Consider the following 22,982-nt stretch of genomic DNA (forward strand, 5'->3'; position numbering starts at 1 on the left):
GTAGTCGGGTAACAGCAGTATTATGTCTATCGCCAGGCGGCGCTGTTGCGATAGACAACTCCTTTTGCTCTTCTTCAACGCACGAGCTGCTGCTCTCCTTGACTTAACAGCTTGGCACAGCGGTTTCCCAGGCAACGGAAGAAAGACAACAAAACGGTGCGGGGAGGAATTGACTTGAATAACTGCGAAAGTTTACGATCTTTTGACATGTACAAACTTGTCGAGTGCAGATAGTTGTAGTAGTTGTTCCTTACAGCATTTACCTAATGTTAACTTATTTTACAAGTTGTGTACGGCAAAAAACAAACGAGAGAGATTGCCTGGCCATGACTTCATTATTGGGGAAAGAAAGTAGTATTACGAGTTAACCAGCTCCAGTTTTGTATCCTGCGTGCCTGCACACGTTGCGGTCGTGATGGGTGAGGTGTGTGTGCGGGTTGCGGTTCGGGTCCGGCCGCTGCTGCCCAAAGAGGTTCTTCTCAACCACCAGGTGTGTGTGCGCGTGGTTCCCGACTCAGCCCAGGTGATGTTGGGCGCTGACCGCACGTTCCCGTTTGACCACGCTCTCGGTCCAACATCCCGGCAGGCCGACGTGTACGAGTCCTGCGTTAAGCCGCTGCTGGGACAGCTGATTGAGGGCTACAATGCTACGGTGTTCGCCTACGGTCAAACCGGCTCCGGGAAGACGTACACACTTGGCGGTGGGCATGTCGGTATGTATGTATGTCATAAACCGTACAATTCATTGGCAATTACAAGAAGGATGTCTACAATATTCAAACTCGTCTATCTTTGTCCTTTTCTGTCCAGCCGCCGTACCGGAGGAAGAAGCGGGGATCGTGAGTCGTGTGGCACAGGATCTGTTCGCTTTTCTGGATGAGAAGAGCGAGGTGGACGCCTCTGTCCGGGTGTCGTACGTGGAGCTGTACCGAGAGGAGCTGCGGGACTTGCTGGAGCTGCACACGGAACATAAGGAGCTGCACGTAAGAGAAGACGACCGAGGAAACACAGGTTAGGTCACGCACACTTTACTAGCACCTTGTGTGTCGTGTCGTTATGAGGTAATGTAACGGACATAGGAGCAGGAGTGTTTGTAGTTAGTCAGAGCACGTGTGTGTTTTTCAGTTGTGGTGGGCGCCAGGGAGACGGCGGTGACCTCGGCCGATGAGCTACTCGGCGTGCTGGAAGCAGGCAACGCCCTGCGCCACACCGGCTCCACCCAGATGAACGAGCGCTCCAGCCGCTCGCACGCCATCCTCACCCTGCAGCTCACCCAGCGTCGCCGCGACGACACGCTCTCCTCCAAGCTCCGCCTGGTGGACCTGGCGGGGTCGGAGCGGGCCGGTCGCACCGGCAGCACGGGCCAGCGCCTCAAGGAGTCCGTCCACATCAACACCGGCCTGCTGGCCCTCGGCAACGTCATCCGCGCCCTGGCGTCCGCTGGCGCCGGTCGCCGCGGCAACCATGTCCCCTACCGGGACGCCAAGATCACACGGCTCCTCCGGGACTCTCTGGGAGGTTCCGCCCACACGCTGATGGTGGCGTGCGTGAGCCCCTCCCACCACAGTGTGGCGGAGACGCTGAGCGTGCTGCAGTTCGCCTCGCGGGCCCGGCACGTCCGGAACCGGCCGGGCGCCAGGGGGGCGTGTCCAGGGTGGGACCCGGGAGAGGCCCGCGTGGGTGAGCTGGAGCAGGAGGTCCAGACGCTCCGAGAAGCCCTGAGGGACAGGGACAGGACCAGACACACCAGCCAGGAAGAGGACGAGCCAGACAGAAAGTCCAGGAGGACGGAGGGGGAGGAGTCACTGTTCCGCTGCATGGCCCAGGAAGCTGCGTTCCTGTTGGAGGAGCTTCAAAGATCCCCCCACAGCGATGACACGCTTCAGCGTCTGCAAGAGTGGCTGGAGAGACACAGGGAGCTCAGCCAATCGGAGCAGCGCGCTGGGGCCGGTGGAGATGATAGGGGGGAGGGCAGGGGTGTGGATAGCGGGGGGGGCAGGGGTGAAGGCCAGCACATCACCATCCTGCAGCTCAGACGTGAGCTCAGGAAATGTCAGGTACTGGAGACTTCCTGTTACAGACAAGCATGCTGCCTAAGCTGCTCCTGTTTAGCCTGACTATGTGCTTCTGGGAGTTTTAATGATGTCTTTCTCTGAACCTCTGTCTCTCTCTTTATCTCTCTCTTCCTCTCTCTCTTTTCCTCTCTCTCCCTCCCTCTCGGTCTCCCTCCCTCTCTCCCAGGAGGCGCTAGCTGTAGACGAGGTGGTGTTTGAGCAGAAGGAGGCGGAGCTGAGGGAGGTGCGGAGGGAGGTGCAGAGCCTCCTCCAGGAGAGACAGACTCAGCTGCGGGCCCTGGAGGAGGAGAGGGAGCACAGACGCATCCAGGTGAGAGGAGGAGAGGTGAGGAGAGGAGAGGGGGAGAGGGGGAGAGGAGAGAGGAGAGGGAGCACAGACGCATCCAGGTGAGAGGAGGAGAGGTGAGGAGGAGAGGTGAGGAGAGGAGAGGGGGAGAGGAGAGGGAGCACAGATGCATCCAGGTGAGAGGAGGAGAGGTGAGGAGGAGAGGTGAGGAGAGGAGAGGAGGAGAGAGGAGAGAGGAGGACAGATGCATCCAGGTGAGAGGAGGAGAGGTGAGGAGGAGAGGTGAGGAGAAGAGAGGGGGAGAGGAGAGGGAGCACAGACGCATCCAGGTGAGAGGAGGAGAGGTGAGGAGAAGAGGTGAGGAGGAGAGAGGAGGAGAGGAGAGAGTAGGAGAGGAGAGGGAGCACAGACGCATCCAAGTGAGAGGAGGAGAGGTGAGGAGGAGAGGTGAGGAGAGGAGAGGAGAGAGGAGGAGAGGTGAGGAGGAGATAGTAGGAGAGGAAAGAGGAGGAGAGATGAGGAGGAGATAGGAGGAGAGGAGACTGTTGACATAGGTATGACGTGTGTGTGTATGTTAACAGAGTGACCAGTTGGTGGAGCAGCAGCTTCTGATCGATCGTCTCCGTGGCGACCTCCTGACATCCAGAACCACGACGTCGGGGTTGTCGCTGGAAACGGGGGATTCTGGGAGCTTAGCACCCAAGAGGCCTCACAGTGTGCCCCTCCTCAGCCAGGGCCACAGCAACACCAGGAAGGTAGGGGTGCTGTACATCTCTCTACCTCTGTGTGGTGTGTGTGCGTGTTCATGTGTAACTGTGTGTGTGTGTTTGTGTGTAGATCCACACCAGTCCTCCAGCCTACTCCCTGGAGAGGGTGCTGGCAGCCTTTAAGACCCGCAGCGCTCTGCTCCTCGCCCAGATAGAGGAGCAGGATGAAGTCCTCACACAGCACATCCTGGAGGAGCAGAGGGGAGAGGAGGAGTTGGAGGAGGGGGAGGAGGAGGTGGAGGGAGGGAAGAGATTCAGGTGAGACAGGAGGAGGGAGGGATAAGATTCAAGTGAGACAGACTGACATATGATCACAGACTGACTGTCAGATGGGTCAGTTTGGTCTGGGTCGACACTAGGAAACAGAACCTCAGTGTTCGACCCAACTCTGACCCTAACAGGCGTTCGATGAACCGCACTTGGACGAGCAAACAGAAAACGACCCAGAACCCGGGTTCTGACCAGAACCACGAGAAAGAACTCAACCTACCTCCACTGAAAGGGGTCACTGCAGGTAAAAACAAGCAGGCGCTGTCCAAAAAAGTACATTTGATCAATTAAAACAAGTTTAAATAAGTATGCAAAACACACTGGCCCAGTTTCCCAGACACAGATTAAGCCTCGTCCTAAAGTAAGAGAAAAATGTATAATCTAGGGTTAGTCTTAAACCATGTCTGGGGAAAATGGATCATTATCTGTCAAATCTATGACGAAACACAGACTTGGCTGTGCAATGTCTTCCAGGCTGGGGTGCTTGTTGACTTTTCTGATGGTCAGGGGGGGGGGCTGTGTGATCCTGTCTGTCCAGGTGCTGAGGACCACGATGGACAGAGTCACAGGGAGGCGGGGCTACGAGCTAGCCACGCCCAGAGGCGGATCCAAGAGCTGTCTGTCAACATTCGCTTGAAGGAGGAGCTCATTAGAGAACTGGATAAAACTGGTACGGAAGCATCCTGTTCATTTTATTCATGGTACACACACACACACATACAGTAATGGTGTGTTGCAGCAGCATCCTGTGTTTTACCTGTATAAGAGATGGTGAAATGTGTGTGTATTTCAGGTGAGTCTCTCAGGACAGTGGACCCTGGGAAGACAGAGACTGCCAATGACAAACATCAGAGGGACACAGCTCAACTCAGAGACAAGGTGTGTCTCACACACACAGACTCACACACACACACACAGACACTCCACTACTACCACAGTGGAGCTGTATTCATTCGTTCATAGTTGTTACCCTCAACCTCACTACTTTCACAACTTCCTGTGTGCGTGTGTTCAGAGGCAGCAGGTGATCAGGGCGGGGCGTGGGGGCGGGGCTGGACGGCAGCGTGGGGGGGGCGCGCTGGGGCGACTGTCCCTGCAGAGCCAGCGCAGCCGGGCGGAGCTGCAGCGCAGCGTGGAGCAGATGACACTGCAGAGAGACCAGCTGCAGCTTCGCCTGGGAGCCGGAGGGGGGGGAAGACACGCCCCTCAGACGGGACACGCCCCTCAGACAGGACACGCCCCTCAGACAGGACACGCCCCTCAGACAGTCGAGGGAAACGGCATCTCCAATGGCGTTGAAGAAAAGGTACGATGACTGGAAAGAACTGCAAACAGCGATTCGAATCTCGCTCTCTTTTCCAGGGATGTGTTAGTGGAGTTCTCTTTTCTTTTCTTTTTTTCTTCAGCATCTGCAGGAGAGGAGGGCGTGGCTGGAGCAGGAGGAGGAGCTAGCGCTGCAGAGGAGGCGGGACTTACGGGAGCTGGAGGAGGAGCTATGGAGGAGAGAGGAAGTGCTGCTCCACAGAGAGGCGTGTCTGCAGGAGAAGAGCCAGCTGGAGATGAAACGGCTACGTTCCAGTCAGGTGTGTGTTTGTGTGTGTCATCTGCCTGTATGTGTGGAGGCTGTTTCACTTGCTCTCATCTATAGCATGTCTGTTTGTGTGTGTGTGCGTGTGTGGCCGTGCAGGCTCTGAGCCAGGACCTGCTGAGGGTGTCTGCTCGGCTGGTGGTGGTGGAGGAGGAGCTGGAGGGCGAAGGGCGGGGCGGGGCCTCCCTGGAGGAGCTCCGCAGGGAGAGGGCCGTGCTGAGGGAGAGGAGGGAGGCGTTCGACTGCCAGCTCAGGGAGGCCAGGCTACTCACGCCTCAGGTGAGGGGAACCCTCCACACCTGGCCCCCGCCACAACATCACTGATGCCTCTCACTGCTGCTCCATGAACAGGGGATGTGTGTGTGTGTGTGAAGGAGGAACATTCCCTGCTGCAGCTTGAGGAGGCGCTGGAGGCGCTGGACGCCGCGGTGGAGTTTAAGGACCGCTCAATCCAGGAGAGACACACACAGCTGGGAGGCCCCGCCCACAACTCCCCTGCTGACCCCGCCCACCATGATGTCATCAGGAAGCTGAGGGAGCTGTCGCAACCGGAGGCTTCAGCACTGCTGGTTAAGTACTTCAACAAGGTCAGGACACACACACACACATGCTATTGTACTCTTTCTCTCTCACACACACACACAAGCTCTCTTGCTCTCTCTCTCTCCACACACATTTACATTTAGTCATTTAGCAGACCCTCTTATCCAGAGCGACTTACAGTAAGTACAGTGACATTCCCCCCGAGGCAAGTAGGGTGAAGTGCCTTGCCCAGGGACACAGTCATTGGCACAGCCAGGAATCGAACCGGCAACCTTTTGATTGGTAGCCCGATTTCCTAACCGCTCAGCCACCTGTTAGGTGGTGTGTCTGCGGGAGAGCGAGCGCCGCTTGGAGCTGAGCTGTGACGAGCTGCGTCTGGCCGGGGAGGAGCAGCGGGCCGCGCTGGCGGGCATGGAGGCCGCACTGCAGCGCCTCACCCTGGACGCCGACCGCAAGCTCACCCTGCAGCACCGAGAGCATCAGCACAGCATCCAGATCCTGCTGCAGCAGCTCCAGGGTGAGGGGGGCGGGGGTACTGGGGATGTAAGAGGGAGAGGGGGGGGGGGGGGGGGGGGACAGGGGTGTAAGGGAGGGTGTTTTTCTAAAATATTTTCAAACCTTCAAAAAATCATTTTAGAACCTTTCTAAAACAGTTTTCAAACCTTTAGAAACTATTTTCGAGGACAAAGGTTAGTTGCAAGCCCTGACTAACACTGTTCTAGTAAAACTGGAAAAGTTGGTCTCTTTATAGTTTCTCACCTAATTGGACTGTTCCTGCTCGGCTGCTTTGTGTCTGTGTGTGTGTGTGTGCGCGTGTGTGTCTGTGTGTGTGTGTGTATGTGTGTGCGTGCCTGTGTGTGTGTGCGTGTGTGTGTGTGTGTGCAGAGGGCGGCTGCGGGGGTCCAGGTGAGGCTGAGCAGGCAGCACAAGCCAGGCTGCAGCAGGTGGAGAGAGACCTGTTCTTCTACAAGAGCAGCAGCCGAGAGCTCAAGAAGAAACTCAGAGATCTGGTCAATGACTCCCTCCACCCCCACCCCCACCCCTCCTCCCTCCACCCCCACCCCCACCCCTCCTCCCTCCACCCCCACCCCTCCTCCCTCCACCCCCACCCCCACCCCTCCTCCCGACCCCCCACGCAGGGCAGGGGCGAGGGGCAGGGAGGAGGAGAAGGAGGGGGTGAGTATGTGGCAGGGGAGGTGGAGCTGACACCAGTCCGCCTGTCTGGCAGAGAACTGAGGCAGATCTCCTCCGGCAACCTGATGACCTCTACCCCTAGGGGGCAGTCCACCCTCATTAGCAGCCGTGGTTCCTTCCAGGAGGACTCCATCGAAGTGCCCAGAAACACAGACTGATCAATCAATCAGTGGCTGGAAAGGAAGTCTAAAACCGACATGATGATTAACTGACAATAACAGCATTAAGCAATAACAGGAAGCTTCTGGTATGACGGGAACAGGGTGACTGTATGCTGTGTGTCCTTGTTACATTCATTGTACAAACAAAAATGTTTGTCAATGTGCTTCCTGGTCTGTGGAAACGTTTGAGGCGAAATTCGTTCCAATGATTTATCCTCCTAGTTTGAGGATTTGACTTATTTTCTTACTGAATGGTGGAAGAAAGAGAGACTTGATGTTATGGTGCACAGTGAACCCTGTGGCACTTCATGTCATGGATCAGGATTCATATAAAAGCACTTTGATCTGTGAACCAGGTTCACGTCTCAAAATTGTGAATTGTGTGTTTGCTAATGTTGTTTTGTTTGTTGATGTTTGTTTTGTTGGTTTCATACTTTATAATTAATAAATTATCTTCTGGTTTGGCATAACATGTTAATAAACACTAACAGCGGTCATACTGTTTTTCAGTTTATCATAACGTATACTGGGTTTTTGGGGCTTACTGGGTTGATTTGAGTTGTGAAAGACAAGCGTTTTTTGGGATGTGCTGGCCACCGTACTCTGCCGACTGAGTGGTGAACGTGTGGTAACCGAGGATACAGCGACTTGAAACAGGTGAAAGTACGTTTATACGTTTTTCACCGAAGTATTTTTCACATTCTACCTATCAATCGCAACGGTTTCATTAATTAGTGTATTTTACCACCGGTAACCGTACTTGTGGTAGACGTGCTTACGTAGTTTAAACTTATTTGCGTTTGCTAGCATGCCACCGTTGCTGCAGTGTAATGCTAGCCGGCTAGCTAGCTTGTCTCTTCGACTCGTCTTTCTCCTCGGTCATGCTGGCAAAGAGATCGGTTCCCTCCGGACCGGACACCAGTATGCTGTTAGTTATTAAGCCAATCTGACAAATCTAGCCACTCCTGCTACAGTGAGGACTCTTATTAACTGGTGACAAAGGGTTTTTGAGCTGTTTGCTAGCTGACATGGTCATAGGGTCGTAGCTACTATTATACAGCTGCTAAACGACGATAGCATGCCATTAGGAGCCCCTCCAGTTTGGGAGCAAATAAAAAGCATGATAAAAATCTTCGCAGGCTCACAACAAAGTTTATCTACGTAGGAAATAAGGTTATGATATATTTGCACCTCGTTGGCTCGTAACAATGTTTTCAAGTGCGTTGGGTTCTCCTTCTCATACCGGTCTCTGTCTTTGTGATTGTCTTTGTGTGGCCTCCTCCGCACAGGTATCTCGATGGCATCAACAATGATTTCCGTCCACACCACGGCCTCTCGCTTCGCCCTCCTCCAGATAGACTCTGATTCGGACTCTGAAAATTCAGAGACTGGCAAGTCTAAAAGCGGGCGTGAATCAGGGAAGTCTCGGACGGGAAAGGGTGGGAAGGCCATCCAGGGAAACGACAAGAAGAAGGAGAAGAGAAAGAAAAAGAAAGAGCAGCAACAGACCGAGGCTAACGAGGTGACCAACAGTCACTCTTTCAATCTCACTTCAATACTGTCACCCACTCCTGAACACTATTGAATTGTCCGGGTTTCTTCCAGTGTGTGGAGGAGGCTGTGTACACAATACAATAGTGTTGAAAGCCAGACAGGATTAAATTCTCACTTCTGAAAACAGTTAATTTCTCTAAGATGGATGCCTCGTTGTGTTTATCTACTTTAACTCAGTCTTGTCCTCCTACCTGTTGCCTAGTTACGGAGTCTCGCCTTCAAGAAGCTCCCTCAGAAGTCCACCGCCCAGCCCCCCGCCCTGTCGCTGCAGACGGTAGCCAATGAGCTGCTAAACCCGTTGTCAGGTGACCAGGCCACGCCCCCCGAAAGTTGGCAGAAGTGGAAGCAGCGGGACGATCAGGTGCAGTGACCAATCAGTGAACAGCTGCAAACACTGAGACGCAACACGTATAGACATAAAGAGTGAATATGGAAAGTGAGTTGACACAGTGTGTGTTCCTTCCCCATGTCTCTCCTGCTGACTTCCTGTTCCGCCCTCTCTCCCTCCCCTGCAGTTGACCAGTGAGCTGTACGAGGCAGACTTAGAGAAGGCCCTTATTCTCAGTAAACTGGAGTTTGAGCAATGCAAGGTACTGACACAGTCACAAAGCGTAGCCTTGAATAAACCCCAAAGAGTTTCTTTCACATCCAAGAGGAACCACGTTCTGTGTGTGTGTGTCATCTCCTCTCAGGACGACGGTACAGACACAGCCTCTCCCAAGGCCAGAGGAGCAGGAGGAGGAGCAGCAGCAGGAGGAGGAGCAGCAGGAGGAGGAGCAGCAGGAGGAGGGAAGAAGGAGAAAAAGAAGAACCAGCAGGGGAAAGACAAGAAGATGACGGTCTCTCTGAAGGACTTCCAGGCAGAGGGGAACCTAGGTGAGGGAAGGAGAGAGGCTGGTCCAGAATGTTGCTCACGTGTGTGTGCGCGCGTTTGACCGCGCGTGTGCGTGTGTGTGACTGCATGTGTGTGTGTGTGTGTGTGTGTGTGTGAGTACGTATGTGTGAGTTTGTTTAATAACACCCTTGTTTTCCTCCCAACAGAACAGCTGAATAAAAAGCAGGAAAAAGAGGTGAGTAGAAAAACCGACCTTGGACAGGTTGCTACAGAAGCGCTTGTTGTGTCTGGCCACTCCAACCCAATTTCAACAACAACCAATGCCCTTTCAGGAGCTCAAACCGGCCAATCCGGCACCCCCAGAAGACCGGTTCTTCAACAAGCTGGAGGACGACGTGATCAAGATCGTCCAGCAGGAGAAGAGACGGGAGCAGTTCACCAGCGGCGGCCAGGAGGTCACCACCTCCACAGAACACGAACCGGTAAGGTCGACCAATCAACTCGACCAATCAGCCTGGACGCACACCTCCTCTGGTGGTCCAGGTGGTCTGGAGGGAGCGGTCTGTATAACCCCTCCCTCCCCACTCCCTCCCCCCTCCAACCCCCCAGGACCCCCGAGCAGAGCAGCTGAAGTACAACCTGGAGAAGAAAGACCAGGAGATAGAGAAGCTGAAGAAGATCATCTCACAGTGGGAGGTGTGCACGTGTGTGTGCGTGATACTGTATCACTGTAAAGCTGCTGGTTTGTGTTCGTATGAGTTGCGTGTTTAATCCTGCCCCTCATCACCACCTCTGCAGGTTAAATACAAGGAGGTGAAGGCCAGGAACTCCCAGCTGCTGAAGATGCTCCAGCAGGGAGAGAGTAAGTCTTAGGGGTGTGGCCTCAGCCAGACATTAAGACCCCAGAAAGGAGCTGGAACGACTCGATACGATGCTAACTGTTGTTTTACCACACACACACCTTCCCCAACAGTGAAAGATAAAGCAGAGATACTTCTACAAGTGGAAGAACTTCTAAACATCAAAGAAGAGCTGTCCTCACAGGTGTGTGTGTGTGTGTACATTGTGTGTGTGTGTGTGTGTGTACATTAGTGTGTGTATTTAGTCTTGAGTAAGCCGTGTACTGCTTGCTTGATCAGACTGCTTGTCGTTTGTTCCAGGTGACGTCACTTCACGCCTCGTTGGAACAGGAGAAATCTAAAGTGAAAGGTTTACAATCTGAACAGCCGAAGCATCAGGTACGAAACCACACACACACACACACACACACACACACACACACACACACACATACACACACATACACACACACACACACACCAAGACAATATTAGTTATGACAGCAACCGAGCTTGCCTGTGTGTGTTGTGTCTGTAAATATTAGGTGTGTGTGTGTGTGTGCTCCTCATAGGGCAGAGAGGAAGTGAAACAGGAAGTCAGACATGGTAGGCCAAGGTAACAGCTCGAGGAGTCATAATCAGAACACGCTCTAAGGCTAGCCAAAGACTCAACATTAACCAGCCTAGGACATCATCTCTGATAAGGACCCATCAAAAAGACAACTGTGGTGTAAATGTGCTGGAGCAGATAAGAGAGATTATTCAGTTATTTTAGTCTAACCAAGGAGCTACCTTAAAATCCATGTGTCTAAGTGTCTTAGTTGGTTTTGAAGGTCAAGGACATCCCAAAGTCCCGCCTTCTGATATAGGCAACGTGTGTCATTGGTCCCTGGGCCTGTCATGTTGGCAGCTCTGCAAGTCGGTTGGACCTCGGTTCACCAAGACAACTCACATTCTCTTCCTGGTCTCTGTTGGTTGGCAGGGCAACAGGAAGGGCAAGAAGGGCTTGGAGTCGGATCTATGAATGCGTTGGAGAGAGGGAACTTAACTGACTACAATAACAATCACAAACGAATCAAGACACTCCTGTTCTCCTGCTCCTTCAGGGTTTTTACGTTCTCCTGTCACCGCATGTTCATGCACTCTGCATGTCCCACAGTATCGTATACAAGGGCAAATATACACACGCGATGAGCACCCTGACACCTAGGGTGTGTGGCATTGCAAAGTGCAAGTACAGGCTTTTTAAAAGGTTGCTCTAATTAAACCCTTGAGTTTGATGATGGTGGGCGTGGATTGATGTCACCATGACTCCTGTTCCGTTCGGATTTGGTTGTACAACACTCTTAACCCCGCCCTTACTTTCCTCTACTCTGGTTGGTTGGTTTGATGCCAAATGACAGGTGTGAAATGTATGTTTTTTTTCTCCACTGTATAAAGTCAATAAACTTCTTTTTCAGTGTATCAACTCATGTCTTGAGTGTATTTATTTGTAGACTATTTCCAGCCGGTGTGTCTTTAAACTGCCATGAGTTGCATCTTTAAAGCCGTACCGTAAAAGCGCGTGCGTGTTAGGCTATATCACGGTCCTCCAAACGCTCAGTTTGATCCAGCGTCCGGCATTGACCGGTACCACTCCCTGTACCGTTCTTGAGACGAGGGATGTCTGATCCTGTAGGGAACTACGAAAATGCTTTAGCGATGGATTTAACGATCAAAGTTACCGTAAAAACTCCAGAGAACAAGGAAGACCTTGCCGTTCCAGGCAACGGCAGCGTCAGACAGGTCAGTCCGTTAATGAAATGTCCCCCGTTGTGCAAACTTGTTAGCAAACTATCGCCTACGCGCAATGTGGCGCTTGTCTAACCAATAGTAAATATAGTGTGCCATATTGATGATGATCGTAGTACTGTTAAACAGTCACCAGAGTTCTCCTGTGTGTTTATACTTAAGCATTCACAGACAGTGTTTAAACGAATATTTGCTTACCCTTGTGATGCTGCCCTTACTGTTTAGCAGTTTCTCATCCACCCTCTCTGGTAGCTCTGTAATTATGACAGTAAATACAATGATAATGCTATATAATATGCCTTAGTCAGATTCCATGCTTCATTTGCTGTAAGATTTAGAATAGAAATGCATGACACCTTTTATGTGAGATTTAGAAAAGGCCTTTCCAGACAGAGGGCATGACTTGGCACAAACAGCAGCTCTGCTCAGTCCTTGCAGTGAAGATAAGTGAGTCAAAGAGAGACTTATTGCATTACAGATTGTAGTGTTTGTATCTCTCACTCTCTCTCTTTATATACGTATATATATATATATATACTGTATATGTATGTGCTGTACCTATAGAACTATTGTGCAGGTGTCTCAAGGATGAATCAAATTCTACTGCATTTTTAGCTTGTCTTTTTCTGGCCTAGTTTGGAGGAAGTCCCTTGTTGCTAACCCCGTCGCCGGGGGAAACGTCTTCCGACCTGGAGACCATCCAGCCCCTCCCCAACCCCTGGGCCCCGCCCACTGTGGGCAGCTCTCTTGCTGCCGAGACCACACCCACAATTGACCCAGCCCAGATTAGCCACGCCCCTCAGAGCAGCTCCACAGCCAATCTGGAAGCAGCAATGGGAGGTGCACACACACATGCTCGCAAAAAGTTTTGTAGCAAATTTGTATGTTATGTCTGAATCTCACAATAGTTTATATTTGAATGTCACATTCCCTGTTCCCCATTTTTCCCTCCCTCCCTCCCTCCCTCCCTCCCTCCCTCCCTCCCTCCCTCCCTCCCTCCCTCCCTCCCTCCCTCCCTCCCCTGCTCTCCCTCCCTCCCCCTGCTCCCTCTCTCCCTCCCTTCCTGCTCTCTCTCTCCGCGCTCCCTCCCTCCCTCCCCCTGCTCTCTCTCTCCAGGTGAAGTGTTCAGTTCAGCCATGCAGGCGATGCTCCAGCAGCTCACAGAGCAGCCTGGGCTGTTGGAGAGCTTGATGTCTGGGTCCTGTGCTAGCACTATGCTGGACTGCCTCAGCCACAACCCAGACTTCGCCGCACAGGTCACACACACACACGTGCATGACAGTCAAACACGCGCCCACAAATACACCCAAACACATGCACACATGCACACTCACGGACAAACACACATCAATGTCATGTCTCTCTCTACGAGTCTGTCTGCTATCACGGCTGTATTTCTGTGTCAGATGATGTTGAGCAACCCTCTGTTTGCTGGGAATCCCCAACTCCAGCAGGAAATTAGACTTCATCTCCCAGAATTCCTGCAACAGGTTAGAAAACAGGCATTGTTCTGATTGGCCCTTCTTCCAAAGAGAAACTTGTCATGGCTTCTTCATGCAACAGCGAGACTGAACTTTGATTATTCTAGAAACATTGACAAGATTCATCAACAGTAAAGCAAGAAGGCGCCAAGAGGGAGGGGCAGTAAAAGAGTGTCTGTGATTGGTGGAGAGTGCAGTAACGGCGCGTGTGATTGGCCAGATGCAGAGCCCGGAGGTGCTGGCGGCCATGTTGAACCCCAGGGCTATGAGGGCCCTCACTCAGATCCAGCAGGGCCTGCAGGTCCTGGCGGCTGAGGCTCCGAGGCTCATACCAGGGTGGGGAGAGGCCTCCACACACACACACTGCTAAATGAATATACTACACAAATGCATACATATCCACAGTGCCCCATTATCTTTCTGCATCCCCATTCATCGTAATCCAACACAGAGGACAACCATCACCACACAAAAGTTATGTTTTTCTTCTTTGTGTTCTGTGAGGGTTGTGCTGGGAGAAGCAGATACCGGCGTTGGCCCCGCCCCAGGGTCGCCCCCTGACTCCGCCCCTGACGACCCCGGCAACAGACCGCAGGTTGCTGTGGAAACGGAGAAACAGCATCAGCAGCAGGAGTTTGTGCAGCAGATGTTACAGGCCCTGGCCAGAACCAGCCAGCAGGTCACCCTCTTTAGCCACTGTGTTTGAGTGTCTTTTTAGCTTCCATTCATGTTTTTGTGTGTCTTTAATACGTTTTTATTTCCTCTCTTTGTCAAATGTGGCTGTTTTACCACTGTCTCTTGTAAAAAGATACTAGTTCTAGGAAAGTTTTGTGTGTGTGTTTACGTGTGTGTGTTGATACAGTGCCCTCCAAAAGTATTGGAACAGTGAGGCCAATTCCTTTATTTTTGCTGTAGACTGAAAACATTTGGGCTTGACATCAAACGATGAATGTGAAACCAGAGATCAACGTTTCAGCTTTTATTTCCAGGTATTTACATCAGGATCTGATGCACAAATTAGAAAATATCACCTTTTTGTTCGAACCCACCCATTTGTCACGTGAGCAAAAGTATTGGAACATATGACTGACAGGTGTGTTTTGTTGCCCAGGTGTGTCCTATTACATACATTATTCAATCAATAAATACCACTGAATGTCTACACTCAGGTTCAGATTGGGTAAGATAGGTTTTGTCTATGCAGACTGTATTCAGAGGTGAAAACAACATGAAAACCGGAGCGCTGTCTTTGGGTGAAAAACAAGCAATTGTGAGTCTTAGAGAAGATGGAAAATCAATCAGAGCCATTGCAGAAACATTGGCCATAGCCAGTACAACCATTTGGAATGTCCTGAAGAAGAAGAAAACTACTGGTGTACTAAGTAACAGACGTCGAACAGGTAGACCAAGGAAAACATCAGCAGTTGATGACAGAAACATTGTGAGAGCTGTAAAGAAAGACCCTAAAACAACTGTTAGTGAGATCAGCAACAACCTCCAGATGGCAGGAGTGAAGGTATCACTATCTACTGTTCGCAGAAGACTTCATGAACAAAAGTACAAGGGCTACACCAGAAGATGCAAACCACTCATTAGCAAGAACAATAGGAAGGCCAGGCTGGAATTTGCCAAAAAGTACAGAGATGAACCTCAAAAATTCTGGGACAAAGTTTTATGGACTGATGAGACAAAGATTAACTTTTACCAAAGTGATGGAAAGGCTAAAGTTTGGAGAAAGAAAGGAACTGCTCATGATCCCAAACACACAAGCTCATCTGTGAAACACGGTGGAGGTAATGTCATGGCTTGGGCTTGCATGGCTTCTTCTAGGACGGGCTCATTAATCTTCATTGAGGATGTAACACATGATGGCAGCAGCAAAATGAACTCGGAAGTCTACAGAAACATTTTGTTTGCCAATTTAAGGAAAGATGCAACCAAACTGATTGGCAGAGCCTTCATCATGCAGCAAGATAACGACCCAAAACACACTGCCAAAACAACAAAGGAGTTCATCAGGGGCAAGAAATGGAAGGTATTAGACTGGCCAAGTCACTCTCCAGACTTAAACCCTATAGAGCATGCATTTTACCTGCTTAAGAGGAGACTGAAGGGAGGAACCCCACAAAACAAACAACAACTGAAAGAGGCTGCAGTGAAAGCCTGGGAAAGCATCAAAAAGGAAGAATGCAAAAGTTTGGTGACATCAATGGGTCACAGACTTGCTGCAGTTATTGAAAGCAAAGGATTTGCAACTAAATATTAAGTCTTATTCACTTAAATATGTTTTAAGTATATATGTTCCAATACTTTTGCTCACATGACAAATGGGTGGATTCAAACAAAATGTGATATTTTCTTAGTTGTGCATCAGATCCTGATGTAAATACCTGGAAATAAAAGCTGAAACGTTGATCTCTGGTCTCACGTTCATTATTTGATGTCAAGCCCAAATGTTTTCAGTCTACAGCAAAAATAAAGGAATTCGCCTCACTGTTCCAATACTTTTGGAGGGCACTGTATGTGTGTGCAGGCCTCTGGTGAGGAGCAGAGGAGTTGAGCTCCAGAAGATTCCTGAACAGAGAGGCCATCCTCCAGGCCCTCCTCTCTACTGGAGGAGATGTCAGTGCTGCCATACAGCACCTGCTGGGCTCTCAGCCCCCAACACACACACACACACCCCTTAATACACACACTTAACCCTCCTAACAAACACACACACACACCCCTTAATACACACGCTTAACCCTCCTAACACACACACACACCCCTTAATACACACGCATAACCCTCCTAACACACACACACCCCTTAATACACACGCATAACCCTCCTAACACACACACACACACCCACCCACCCCTTAATACACACACATAACCCTCCTAACACACACACACACACACAGCCCTACTAACACACAGGTTCAGTGTGTTGTGTGTACTGTATGTAAGACTGGAAAGTGGTTAAAAAGAAAAACAAAGATTTGTGATGTCTTTCATTCAATGTATGTACTCAAAACCTGCACAGACATCAATAACAAAACCAGCCCTTTCTAAAAATCATTATGTTTGGTGTTCTTCTTGTATATATTTTTTCATCACTAGGTTCTGAATTCAGCCCGACTGAAATCCGTCCAAAAGTAGATCTCCCCTAGTTAAAAATGTCAGATTAAATAGTGTTATCTGCTATTAAGTCTGTAAATGACTGTCTGTAAATCTATTCTAGCTCTAGCCTGTAGTATACAAGTCTGTCCACTAGGTGGCAGTTGCATACTGATAGCAAGTATTAGATAGGAAGTCTGTGTCTATCAGACACTTTAAAGGTTTTAATTAATTCCCATGAGTCCCTGTATTTAAGGGATCCTGTTATGGGCTGTTCTGTTCTACCTCCGTGTGTGTGTCGGTGTCCTTGCCTGGATCAACACACACACACTATCGTCAGCTGGGGGTTATAATAAGTGTGTGTGTGCACACCAAAGACTCAGTTATGTACATCCATCTTGATGTCAGCGTGTGTGTGTGCATGTTCACCCTGAGTGTGTGTGTATTATGCTCCATCTTGATGTCAGCGTGTGTGTGTGTGTGCGTGTTCACCCTGAGTGTGTGTGTGTTATGCTCCGTCTTGATGTGACTGTGTGTGAGAGATATGAGTACAGCCGAGGGGATTCTGGCTGGATTAGAAGCTCCTGAAATACCCCTGGTTGGGGCTAGGAGATGACGCAACACCCCCAAAATGGCCCCATGATTCTGGGATGGAGCGGGAGGGAGAGAGGGGGGGCGGTGGAGGTCTTCCCTGGAGGTTAGTGATCCTGGTTCCCAGGGGACCTCCAGGCGGTGTGTAGTCTGGCCTACAGGCTTTAACAGAAGCCCACGCTACTCCCCAGCCTGCCTGAAGCTGTCCGAGCCTCCTCCTTCTCCTCCCTCACCCTCCTCCTCCTCTGGCCTCCTCCTCCACGCCCCGCCCTCTAGCTGCAGGGTTTAACTGGGTTCATGGTGGGACTAATCCATGTTTCCTGGGGACTGCCACGCTTCCTGTATCTGTCATAGTTCCTGGGTTACAGGGAACCAAAGGCTGGGGTAGATACAGGACTTACCTGGGTTTATGGTAGAGCTGCCCAGGCACTAGGCTACAGTTTGCTTGCCCCCTGAATAATAGCTGAAAATCGGAACAGTTGCTAGAATGGGCTGCACGTGAGACCATCCAAAAACATTTTTATTATGTGCTGTGTTTTGACTCATTAAAAAAAGGGTTAGGGTTCTCCATTGCTGCTGTGAAGGCAGCGACCAGGGTCTTAGTTCCCTCCAGCCGTGTCCGTGGTTACGAACTGATGCTAAGGAGGTGGGCCTTTATCTCCATGGCGATGTCAGCAATGCTCCTGCGGATGTCCAGCGTCAGGGCGTTCTCCTCCTCCGACGGAGGCTCCAAGACGTCGAACTGGGAGCGCAGGAGGTCAGGTGACATGAAGTGTCCCATGCGGCCCAGCATCCTGCTGTGGATGAGGTCATAGGAGCCGTACAGGAAGAGGAACCACACATCCGGCAGGGTGGGCGGGGCAGCCTGGGCAGGACAGGAAGTGAGGGCGTTGCGGCCGAAAAGAAGGATCTGTCTGTAGAGGCGGCGGAGGGCTGAACACACCACGATGGCGTCTGAACCAGCAGACCTCTCGCTGGAAAATACAGGTCAGTCAACCACACACGCAGTAGAACTACACACACAGTAGAACTAAAGACACAGTAAAACTACACACACAGTAGAACTACACACACAGTAGAACTACACACGCAGGAGCTGGTGCTGGAAACAAACATGGAGGGATAAGGAGTGTGACTAAATGGTAAAGAGAGAAGGAAGATTATCGGAGGGAGGGAGAGAAGGAATGATGGAGGAAGAGCTCGAGGTAGGGAGGGCAGAATTAGTCTAAAGGGGGCTGCAGCTCTTTGAAGTCGTCACACAAATTTTAAATGAGCTGTCAGAGCCTCTCCCTCCTCTTCTCCTTCCCTCTCTTCCTCTCCCTCCCTCCTTTCCCTCCTCTCCCTCTCCTTCCTCTTCCTCCTCTGCTCCTTCTCCCTCTTCCTCTCCTTCCCTCTCTCCCTCCTTCTCCCTCTCCCTCTCCTTCCCTCTCTCCCGCCTTCCATTTTTTCATCTTGTTTAGGGTGCATTTTTTATCTGACATTTACATGCTCACTCCATCTCACAGGCACTCTCTCCATTCCTCTACAACATGCACCTTTGCAAAAACACAATGCTGTTTAATCTGAGTCCAATTTACAGTGAAGTGTGTGTGTGTGTGTGTGTGTGTGTGTGTGGACAGCATAGTTACCTAAGTACAACATCATGTAGTTTCAGGAGCCAGGGTATTCTGTCCTTCAGAGTTGGAGAGAACACACAGAATCAGCCTCAAAAACCTGATTCAGGCTTTAATCTGACACCTTACCGAGACAGGAACATGCTTTACCCTGCCAACACGGCCAGTTAAATCTCTCCCTCACACACACACACCAACACAAACATGGACAAGCCAGTGATCTCTCTTTCTGCTCTCTCAGAATTTGGTTGCTCTATATGAGCCATACCAAATTGAGATTTAGAGCCGTTCTGAGAACTCGGTGCACTCGTTCATGATGCATCATATCAAACAACAATCCCATGACATGCACACGCGCATGCACACCGACCGGGAGCGATGAGTGAAACGGTAATGCGTTTGGCAACCTGGTCTGTGAGGGGCTCCCCGCGAGCCATCTTCTCAACGTTCTCCCGCGGGTGAAAGTCATCCCCCTCGTGCAACGGCCACCCGAGCTGAAAGGAGGAGAGACGGCCAAGTCGGTCGAGGCCATAACGTCACGCACGGGTGAATCGAACAAGTTAAATATTAAGAATGGGATTGAATATTTCCTACCTTTTCCGACAGGAAGATCCCTAACGTTGATCTAGCGATGGATAAAAACCAACACTTTAATCACTCGGCCCTTCCAGCTCAAATAATTACAATGATTCATAACGTTTATATACATATATTTCACTAGATTCCATTTTTTTTTTAGACAATAATAGGAATATGGTCAACAAAACAGAGGTTACGCAATGTGGAACTTTAAACCCGAAACGGGGCAGGTGGTTCATTCATGGTCTGGTTGTAAGTTCATCACTGGCCCGTGGCAAAGTGATATAATACCTCACCCTTTTCATTTTAACGGCATTTCACAACGTGGGAACGGACATGGACTAACAGCCAACACCTACTTTCCGGTGCCGGAGACTCCCATTATAATATATATCATTTTTCTTGGTCTGTGTTTTGCCCGGGCTCCCGGCGAAGCTCGATGATCGTGGCCCAGAATACTACCGCTGCCGGTTGTTTTGGTATGATGCGTAGTGACGCACCACTAAAGAGTCGCCCCGTTAGACTTAAAGGGACAGTACACTATATTGGAAAACAATGCAACGCATTCTAGACACATACCATGCTGAACTGTAGTGTAATGTAACCTAGTTATTCGTCCGTCGTTTTGCATAAAAAACGGCACGGTGAAATACGGTTGCAACAATTGCAGACCAATATTGAAGCAATATACGCAGTATATGCTGGTGTAGCCTACAGTGCAAGGTGTGTTATGGAATGTATAATAATATCAAGGTAAAGGGTTCAAATTAATACGTTAATTGAACCCGTGCCATTGTTGGAATTCATAACACATCTTCCTCGATTGGAATTTGAAATCCTTTTGACTTTATTAGTTTTTTTCTATTTGATTGAAAATGCTTGCAGGTGGTGCGCTGTAACGAACAGCCCATGACACGCTAGCACACCAAAACAACCGCATGGTTTCAGACAGGTTACCAGTCCAAATGAGGCCATTAACAAGGTATGTCCATAACATCAAGATGTCCTCACTGGTACTGGAGCTGAGTATAATTGTTTATATAAGAATACTACACGGTGGACACGGTGGCGGAAAGCAAAATGTATTTAGCTTCATGAATCAGTACAAATGTAAATCAAGAAAAGTCGTCATGTTTGATGAATAGGAGGTAAAAATCCAAAGTGTGAGAAAAACTATCGGTGGGAAAATGAGTGGCGCGCAAGAGCGCATCCAAGGCGCACTATGTGATCTACCGACAGAGAGAGAGGGTGAAAGGGAGAGAGAGGTAGAGAGAGACAGTCAGAGAGAGAGCGAGAAAGAGAGAGGGTGAAAGGGAGAGAGAGGTAGAGAGAGAGTCAGAGAGAGAGGTAGAGAGAGAGAGTGAGGTAGAGAGAGAGAGAGAGAGAGAGAGAGAGAGAGATGCTGAGCCGACCAGTCTTCTCGTGCAGGCGACAGATGCAGCCTCTCCCTCCTCGAGACAGTTCTTTGCATCCATCCCTGCGTGGACCACGTCACTGCTACCAACGGCGAGTGTATGATATGTGGAACGGGGACAGAACGACAGGAGAATGAAAATGCTCCGGTTTCGCAGTCCAAGCATCCGCTCCCTAGATCAGGACATTCAATGCACGATTCGGTTACTAGACGACTCCGAGATCTCGTGCAGCATCCAGGTAGGGCGACCATGCTTGCACCCCCAGCACGCGATGATCTTATTGTGATTTTAATGACCCCTGACATTATTGCATTGGGTGCGCCTGATCGACAAATATATAGCCTACTGAAACAACCTATTGTTTTCTTCAGATGCTATTACGGTGACAACGATGGCCATCTTAACAGCTTGTGATCATCATTAAGAACCGCTTAGTTTGGAGGCAGTGTGGTGAATAACTAATACATGCTGTCCATAATATTACACACTATAATATACAATACCAGCTGTAGTCCTATTGATGAATGACGATACTCATGTTTGATATTAGAAAGGGAACCATTTGGATCGGTAGTTGTAACAGTGATGGCCCCGCCGATGACCAGTAGTTGATTGATTGGTCACATATACCGTGATATGACGGCAACTGTGTCATCTGTCGTGGTTCCACTCCGCGTGTCCAGTCGGTAATCACTCTCCTCTCTGTGCGGCTGTCGCCGCCGCCCGCGATCAGAATCTAGAAGTTCCCTGGAAGTTTTCAACGGATTGTCGGTGGTTCTATGGGTGTGGCCTGACTTCTGTGACTGACTTGATAGGAAGTGTACCAACAATCTAACATCAGTTGGGGGGTACTCAGGCATATTCTTTACATGTATTTACATGTGTTAGTGTGTGTGTATATAAAGACAACTTTTACCAGAGCATCAGTGTCACTCTTGTAGTCAAGTGTAGTTAAAGTGTTTCTGCTGTTCGGCCAGCGTGGAGAAGGCTCACCCATCCTCCAGGCCACACACACACGACTTGTCAGCTAAGTGTTCGTCTGCTCCTCCACATCCACCCCATCAATGATTTACAGCAACTCTTAAGTGCTGTTAGGTTGTGTTTATGTGTGTGTGTGTGTGTGTGTGTGTGTGTGTGTGTGTGTGCGTACCTGCATGATTGTGTGTGCCAGTAGCCCCCTTCCCCATCTCTCTCTCTCTCTCTCTCTCTCTCTCTCTCTCTCTCTCTCTCTCTCTCTCTCTCTCTCTCTCTCTCTCTCTCTCTCTCTCGCATAGGAAACAAGCTTTTTTGTTTTGCTGAACTCATTTTCGCGGTCCCGCTCCGCGTCCTCCTCACGCCTTAATGGCTTTCTGCTCCGGCTCGGATCGCTCTGCATATTTCATGAACTTCCTCCTGACGCAGGCTTCTGCTCCGACAACAACACGCTTTTCACTGTTCCAGGACTTCTTCTCCCTGCCCCGCTCCGAGGTGGGTCATCCAGGGAGCTCCTTAAGGCCCTTCAGGAGAGCTTGGGACCCACTCACAAGCTCAGAGAGCAGGCTTCTGGGTACCAGTTTGTTCTCTTGGAAGGAGGGTGATGGGGTGGAGGTCAGGAGGTGAGGGGTGGAGGAGAGTAGGAGATGAGAAGGATGGGCTCTGTCTACCCTCTGTGTTCCTCTGAGTCTCTGTGTGTGACATGTATATTTATGATGGTATGTTGTCACGCTGCAAGTTTCATGGATGGAGTTTTGTACTGTACGTGCAGTGTTAGTGTAGGTTCAGGGGCTTTTACTATTGTGTCTCCCTCTCTCATCTCTCTTTCTCCTCCATCTCCCTCCCTCCCTTTTCTTCTCTCTCATAGCTGTGTCTCTGTGTCCTCCTCCTCTCTCTTCTAGACAGTTCATGTATAATTAAGGAAGATCACTGTCCTTCAACAGCCCCACATTAGCAGCTGTCACCGATGCTCTCACCACCATGCATGTGAGAGAGACATCTACAAAGACAGCTGGACAGTGTGTGTGTGTGAGAGAGAGAGAGACTGTGTGTGTTTGTGAGAGAAAGACTGTGTGTGTTTGAGAGAGAGAGAGAGAGAGAGAGAGAGGAAGAGAGAGAGACTGTGTGTTTATGAGAGAGCAAGAGAGAGAGAGAGAGAGATAGAGGAAGAGAGACAGTGTGTGATTCATCCTGGTGTATATTGACGACTTCTATTCCTGTATAAAGTCACCTTATCGATATACGTCTGTTCTGAAGTTCTATTTTAAAATACGTAGGAAGACTGAGGCACATATTATGTTTCATAGAGTCAACAATTGTTGGG

At 50.1% G+C, this 22,982-nt stretch overlaps 5 protein-coding genes across 9 annotated transcripts in view; 4 read left to right on the forward strand and 1 right to left on the reverse strand.

Annotated features, from left to right (window-relative positions):
* Positions 1-122: 122 nt before the first annotated feature.
* LOC124486894 (kinesin-like protein KIF27) lies at positions 123-7,384 on the forward strand. The gene is made up of 16 exons (XM_047048774.1): positions 123-713; positions 811-1,011; positions 1,126-2,057; positions 2,242-2,385; positions 2,943-3,116; positions 3,199-3,386; positions 3,530-3,642; positions 3,937-4,068; positions 4,192-4,277; positions 4,414-4,704; positions 4,805-4,981; positions 5,086-5,265; positions 5,361-5,573; positions 5,848-6,046; positions 6,415-6,593; positions 6,654-7,384. Exons 1-16 carry the CDS (start codon positions 416-418, stop codon positions 6,879-6,881), a joined length of 3,735 nt encoding a protein of 1,244 aa, XP_046904730.1. The 5' UTR covers positions 123-415; the 3' UTR covers positions 6,882-7,384.
* An 84-nt stretch (positions 7,385-7,468) lies between these two features.
* Positions 7,469-11,177, forward strand: gkap1 (G kinase anchoring protein 1). 3 transcript variants are annotated; one of them, XM_047048011.1, is made up of 12 exons: positions 7,469-7,547; positions 8,174-8,406; positions 8,641-8,799; positions 8,954-9,028; positions 9,131-9,314; positions 9,480-9,508; positions 9,606-9,755; positions 9,883-9,969; positions 10,072-10,135; positions 10,247-10,317; positions 10,434-10,511; positions 11,095-11,177. In XM_047048011.1, the coding sequence occupies exons 2-12, from the start codon at positions 8,182-8,184 to the stop codon at positions 11,134-11,136; spliced, it is 1,164 nt and encodes a 387-aa protein (XP_046903967.1). In that variant the 5' UTR covers positions 7,469-7,547; positions 8,174-8,181; the 3' UTR covers positions 11,137-11,177. The 3 variants fall into 3 exon arrangements, with proteins under 3 accessions (XP_046903967.1, XP_046903969.1, XP_046903970.1); XM_047048013.1 differs by having other exon boundaries at positions 7,473-7,541; XM_047048014.1 differs by lacking the exon at positions 7,469-7,547 and adding an exon at positions 7,561-7,857.
* A 306-nt stretch (positions 11,178-11,483) lies between these two features.
* LOC124486446 (ubiquilin-1-like) lies at positions 11,484-16,100 on the forward strand. 2 transcript variants are annotated; one of them, XM_047048016.1, is made up of 7 exons: positions 11,484-11,897; positions 12,539-12,743; positions 13,020-13,159; positions 13,310-13,393; positions 13,605-13,720; positions 13,889-14,063; positions 15,918-16,100. In XM_047048016.1, the coding sequence occupies exons 1-7, from the start codon at positions 11,775-11,777 to the stop codon at positions 15,942-15,944; spliced, it is 870 nt and encodes a 289-aa protein (XP_046903972.1). In that variant the 5' UTR covers positions 11,484-11,774; the 3' UTR covers positions 15,945-16,100. The 2 variants fall into 2 exon arrangements, with proteins under 2 accessions (XP_046903972.1, XP_046903973.1); XM_047048017.1 differs by having other exon boundaries at positions 13,611-13,720.
* Positions 16,101-17,581: 1,481 nt separating this feature from the next.
* Positions 17,582-19,758, reverse strand: LOC124486669 (probable gluconokinase). Of its 2 annotated transcripts, none has more exons than XM_047048424.1 (5): positions 19,631-19,758; positions 19,287-19,317; positions 19,100-19,186; positions 18,708-18,751; positions 17,582-18,053 (listed from the first exon to the last, which is right to left on the reverse strand). In XM_047048424.1, the coding sequence occupies exons 1-5, from the start codon at positions 19,666-19,668 to the stop codon at positions 17,705-17,707; spliced, it is 549 nt and encodes a 182-aa protein (XP_046904380.1). In that variant the 5' UTR covers positions 19,669-19,758; the 3' UTR covers positions 17,582-17,704. The 2 variants fall into 2 exon arrangements, with proteins under 2 accessions (XP_046904380.1, XP_046904381.1); XM_047048425.1 differs by having other exon boundaries at positions 19,568-19,732.
* A 1,057-nt stretch (positions 19,759-20,815) lies between these two features.
* The window catches only part of frmd3 (FERM domain containing 3), a 31,971-nt gene continuing 29,804 nt past the window's right edge, over positions 20,816-22,982 (forward strand). The window contains exon 1 of the mRNA XM_047048631.1: positions 20,816-20,924. Within this exon, the coding sequence (XP_046904587.1) occupies positions 20,820-20,924 (105 nt within the window). The 5' untranslated portion in view covers positions 20,816-20,819. The remainder of the gene's footprint in view (positions 20,925-22,982) is intronic.

The sequence above is a fragment of the Hypomesus transpacificus genome, chromosome 24, assembly GCF_021917145.1.
Source record: "Hypomesus transpacificus isolate Combined female chromosome 24, fHypTra1, whole genome shotgun sequence".
Taxonomy (NCBI): domain Eukaryota; kingdom Metazoa; phylum Chordata; class Actinopteri; order Osmeriformes; family Osmeridae; genus Hypomesus; species Hypomesus transpacificus.